This window comes from Sinocyclocheilus anshuiensis, unplaced genomic scaffold (assembly GCF_001515605.1).
Source record: "Sinocyclocheilus anshuiensis isolate Anshui unplaced genomic scaffold, SAMN03320099.WGS_v1.1 scaffold701, whole genome shotgun sequence".
Taxonomy (NCBI): Eukaryota; Metazoa; Chordata; class Actinopteri; order Cypriniformes; family Cyprinidae; genus Sinocyclocheilus; species Sinocyclocheilus anshuiensis.
In genome coordinates this window covers 907,460-913,122 of record NW_015539895.1, presented here as the reverse complement: position 1 = coordinate 913,122, position 5,663 = coordinate 907,460, and the positions used below count along the sequence as shown (strand labels likewise).

Sequence of the window (5,663 nt, the reverse complement as noted above, 5' to 3'; positions counted from 1 at the left end):
CGAGAGTGTCGGGCTGCACTGGAGGCCTCCTCCTTCTCCCGAACGCTCGAGGCTGGACGATTGGTTCCTGGGGCGCAAGCCGGTCATCGGCAGCCGCCTCCGGTTCCATTCTTCCCGGTGGATGAGGAGGTTACTAAGTCTTGGAAGGCACCTTTTGCGCGTGGCGAAACACGCACGCCAACTGTCATTGGCTTGTTTAGTAGACACTCGAAGGTGATTGGGATCTCGGGCGAGGATAGGTTTCCAGAGGTCTGGACGTTGCTGAAGAGACCGGTCTGGGACACAGGGGCATTGAGGAACCGTACTTTGTCGGTGTCCCTCATGCCGGGAAGAAAGGCACTGGGGTGGGGCCCTGAGAACCAGCGCGAGCCCCCCCGAGAAACCAATCGTCCAACCTTGAAGGCTCGGGACGCGGTGGAGGTTTCCACACGAGCCCTACCTTCTTGGCGGCCCGGGAAAGCATAGCTGTCATCTCTGGATCCGATTCAGGCATTGCCACCATCCCGGAGGGCGGCAGCGCAGCCGAATCTTCCTCTCCAGAGAGCTCTCCTTCCGATGCAGTGATCAACATCCGGTCATCGGGAGGAGCAGCGAAGGATACCACTGGTACGCTCTTTGAAGAGGGCACAGCACGTTCCTTTGGCGGCTCAACTGGTTGCGAAGACACGGTGGAGGTTTCCACTCGAGCCCTAGCCTTTCGGCGGCCCGGGAAAGCATAGCCGACATCTCTGGATCCGATTCAGGCCTTGCCACCGTCCCGGAGGGCGGCAGCGCAGCCAAATCTTCCTCTCCAGAGAGCTCTTCCTCTGATGCAGTGATCGACATCCGGTCGTCGGGAGGAGCACCGAAGGATACCGCTGGTACGCTCTTTGAAGAGGGCCCAGCGTGTTCCTTTGGCGGCTCGACTGGTTGCGACGCGCTAGAGGAGTGATGGTCCCCCGAGGATTGGTTCCCTGAGGGGTTTGCCACCACTGTAACCCTCAGACCGCCCGTGCTACTGCCCGAAGTAGTCCTCGCCTGGCTGCCGCCAGGACGAACACTAGATCACGGCAGAGGCAATGGAGCTCCGCCCCCCTGGAGAGAAACGGAGCCTGGCCCGCAGCTCCGAGATGGTCATCTTCCCGCAATGGGAACATGACTCAGCGTGTTTAATGCCCAGACACGTGAGGCAGCGATCGTGACCATCACCCGGCGCCAAGTAACGACCGCATCCAGAAACGTACGGGTGAAACAGCATCTTTAAAAAGATGATCCGTCATCTTTACAAAGACGCACCCATGTAAGCTCTTTTAGAGAAAAAGGCTCTTTCAGGGAAATGCTCTTTTAAGTGCTGAGACGCACAGGGGAGATAGCCGCTTGCAGCACGACAGGGGGTAGTGCAGCCTGAAGTGCGCAACCCACTCAACACAGGAACGACCACCGCTGAAGCGCCGTCCACCAACACAAGAAGCTCCCTAGAGTGCGCTAGACTCGTCACACACGAAGCAGTTTGGTAGGAGCAGAACGATGTTGTCGCTCGGCTCCGAAGCGAAAAGCTGGTATGCGTTGCACCGGCTGCCTTTTTATGCTCATGCTGTGATCAGTGGCAGCTGGATGCAATCATCGCATGCCAATGTGCATTGGCTCGTTTAGTTTACACTCGAAGTGGATTGGTCTCTCTAAGCGAGATCACAATTTGTCGGTCACCGACGTGACGTCGAGAGTGACCGACTGAAAGGGAACTGATATTTTAAAGTGTAATAATATTTCATAATAGTACTGTTTTTACTATATTTTTTATCAAACAGTTTAAGTTTTGTTGAGCATAAGAGACTTCTTTAAAAACTCTTTTTAAGAATGCTTCATTAAAAGTTTGATTATTCAAAAATGAGTATGTTTGTATGAAAGTATGGTTTGGAACAACATGAGAGTAAACGATGGCAGAATTGTAATTTTTTTGTTGAGCTGTCTCTTTAAGGGCACAAAAATGCCATTTGGAAGTCGCCCACTGACACACAAATGTACACATGGGAGAAAAATAGAAAGCAAAGTCTCCCGCTGAAATACTCTCTCTAGCTAAGTCATACAAATAAATTCAGACAGAGAAACACACACACTCAGGGCTAGGCCACTTTCTCTCCCAGGCAGCAGTCCAGACTGAGAGGCATATAGTCGAAGGGAGCAGCCAGCAGTCATGCGTGGCCAGAGAGAGCGAGAGAAAGCAAGATATAGTGAAGCAGCCATATTTCACCCACGGCCCCAACCCGGCACACACCACATTACAAACCACCCCTCTAACGTGCGTTTGCGTGTGCGTGCTCTACATATGTTTTTCGTGTCTGCCTGAGAAAGGGTTGCTGGAACAGGTGGTAAAAGTTTTCACCAGTTCTATTGCTAAAACAAGGCTTTGAGTCTGGCACCCCGGGAGCACCTGGAGGTGCAGGCACGCCAGACTGTACCTCCTGACTGCAGCGCTGCGATAGTCCAAGTCGAAAAACACATCAGTGGTGCGGTCAACACCTGTGTGCAAAGACAGCTGGTTTTCTGAAACCGAAAGGCACATCTTCGCTTGAGTTTGTTTGCAGTTGGCGCATCAAACTTTGCCAGACTTGCTGACTGATATTCCCTGATTTCTTTTCCTTTTTCCCCACAGCAGACAGACGATTCAGCACAGACAGACAGCCAACAGCAAACACAGTCATCTGAAAACAGAGAAAACAAAACACAGCCCAAGAGGCTCCACGTCTCCAACATCCCCTTCAGGTTCAGAGATCCAGACCTCAGGCAAATGTTTGGCGTAAGTACCTGTTCTCTCTCTTTCTCTCTCTTACTTTCTCTTACTTACTTACTTACAGCAGACAGTGAGCACGCCAGCACAAGTGTAGCTAATGTCTGAGGCGTGTGCTAACGCACTGTTCTCCTACTTTTCGGATGGGATTTGAAGCTTGGGTACGATCTGTGATCTGGGTTAAGCACAGTCTTTAAGGGTGTACTCACACTAGGTGATCTGAACCGTTTGACCCCCAAAGTCTGGTTTGTTTGAGTAGTGTGATTGCTCCGAACTGAGCCCGAGCGTGGTTTGCTGAACCGTGCCCTGGCCCACTTGGAGAGGTGGGCTCAGGCACGGTTTGATTGGGCTCGGGCGCGGTACGCATGCTGTGTGATCGCTAACAGCACCGGAGCACAGAACAACAACTATTTTTGTGTGTGCTACTGTCATCATTATTACAACAAACATCTTCTGTTGTTACTTGGATAGTACACTTTCAATTATTTTGAGTATATTTAGGTTTATAACGGAAATGGTTCTCACCTTATTGATGAACAGTGGCAAGTAACGCTGCAAATTCCTCCATCAGCATCATCTGCTTCCGTAATAACATTCTAATACTTGCAGCACAATTGAAACAATGAAAATCCCTGGGCTACATAAGTAATAAATCCATTAGACAGCCTATTAGCGAAAGCGCTTTTCTTCCTGTTTTCTTCGAATCAAAAAGTTGCATCGTAATGACGTAAGCATGCTTCGGCCCAGAACTTTAAGTACAATGTTGCGTGCAGGCCAGCGAGGGAGTGGGGAGGGGAGAGAATCGCGCTCGGGCTCGGTACAAAGCAACCATGCCTAGTGTGCCTATATATACTGTATATATGTATGTATTTTTTTTTTTTTTTAAAGAAACAAACAAAGAAATACTAATATTCCTCTGTAGCACAGTATATGACAGTAAACAAAAAAGTACATTTCTATTATCAAGATACATTCTGTTAAATAATCCTGAGAAAATTATCACTGTTTCCCCAAATATGTATAAGCAGTATAAGCAGCACAACCATTTTCAACTGTGATTATAATTTTTTTTTTAATTACTTGAACAGCAGATCAGCATATTAGAATGATTTCTGAAGGATCATGTGACACTGAAGTCTGACGTAATGATGCTGAAAATTCAGCTTTGCCAAAACAGGAATAAATGCCATTTTAAAATACAATTATTTTTGTAGATATAGACAGTTATAGGCTTTATAGTTATTTTTAGATATTTCACAATATCACAAATTTACTGTATTAAATGATTACTGTACAAATTTACTGTATTTAATTAAATACAATTTTGGTAAGCAAAATAAATGTCTTTCAAAAAAAATCTTAGCATCCTCAAACATTTGAATGGTGGTTTTGTATATATAAAATGATTTATTAAAATGATTTTATCATTTATTAAGTGGAAAATCAAAATGAACTTTAGACAATTCAGTTTAAATTAATTTTAGTGAAACCTTTATTTCTGTTAAAGGTCTATTTTTGACCGAAGGATTTGTTTTTCAGTATAAAAAGAAATGGCTTGAATAACTGGTGATTTTTAGATTAACTAAAACATTTAAAACACGTATCTTAATCCAGCTTGAACTGAAGTGTGTTTTACATGTAAAATCAAATTTAGACAATGTCTCATCTGTGTTATGTTCTCTTTCCAGCAATTTGGTAAAATCTTAGATGTTGAAATCATATTTAATGAACGAGGATCAAAGGTACGTTTGTGGCTCACTTCCTTTGCATGCTCTCATTCTTGACCAATCAGAACAGTCCAGTGAGTTTAGAGGCATAAATGGACATCATGCTTATTTAAAAAGGCAAAATATCCAGTGATGAATTAGTACCTGTATTGTACAGAATAAATACTTGTTGTAGTCATGTTAACGTATGTAATGCAATCTTATATCAGCTGCTGTGCTAGAGTTATTAGTGCCCTGTTCAATGGAGTGTGTGGAAATGTGTTTGGCACTTGTCTTTGTTCTGTTATGGTGTCAAATGAAGAACATTCTCCACTGAGCTCCATAATTGACAGCGTTATTCAGTGACACTTAGCATCATTCCTGTGCACAAACAATTCTCTTTATTGAAATATGAATTATGTTCTTCTGTTCCAGCTGGGGGAGATAATGATGCATGTTAACAAGTTCTGTAGTTCACAATCCTTTATCATTTGTCTTATTTCTTTTGTAATGATTTTTCTTTATGTTGTAAAGAAACATCAGTGTTAAATGCCAGCATTTATTTTATTCCACTTTTTTCAAATAGATTTCGTTTAAGACTTGTTATTAAAGGTATATCCCTTTGTTTGTTTTTTGTTTTTCTCTCTTTTTTAATTTCATTTATGTGACTTTACGCTTTTAGATACGCTATTTCATTACATTTCTCTATAGAGGTTCTAACAGAACCCGTAAATTATGGTTAATCTCGATGCTTTGCATGGTGCAGGAGATAAGAGGAAGAGAAAGAGAGAGGGGTAAATGCAGCAGCAGCTGTTTTTGTGTGTGAGAATGGCAGAGGTAGAGCCACAGTGGATTTCTTGGGTGTATGACTGAATTAATAATGTGCATGTTGTTCTCCCCCCTCCCCTCTCCCACCTGCATGCAGGGTTTTGGTTTCGTAACTTTCGAAAATAGTGCCGATGCGGACAGGGCCAGAGAGAAATTACACGGCACGGTGGTAGAAGGTCGTAAAATAGAGGTGCATGTAACAAATATTTCCCTTCTCAATAGTTTTTTTTTTTGTTTGTTTGTTTTGTTATTTTTTGTTTGTTTGTTGTTGTCGTTCTTGTTGTTATTCTTGATTCTGTTTTGTGTGTGCCTCACTCTCATCTCACTATATTAGACGCATCACTCGTCTTTTCCTGTGTGTG

General features: G+C 44.2%; 1 protein-coding gene across 5 annotated transcripts in view; it reads left to right on the top strand.

The window, feature by feature from the left end:
* Positions 1 to 5,663, top strand: part of LOC107685930 (RNA binding protein fox-1 homolog 1-like) — a 171,668-nt gene that overhangs the window by 133,533 nt on the left and 32,472 nt on the right. For 4 of the 5 annotated variants that reach the window (XM_016482691.1, XM_016482689.1, XM_016482694.1 and 1 more), the window contains exons 3-5: positions 2,633 to 2,776; positions 4,456 to 4,509; positions 5,399 to 5,491. In XM_016482691.1, the coding sequence (XP_016338177.1) occupies positions 2,633 to 2,776; positions 4,456 to 4,509; positions 5,399 to 5,491 (291 nt within the window). The remainder of the gene's footprint in view (positions 1 to 2,632; positions 2,777 to 4,455; positions 4,510 to 5,398; positions 5,492 to 5,663) is intronic. The other variant, XM_016482692.1, reaches the window with a different exon arrangement.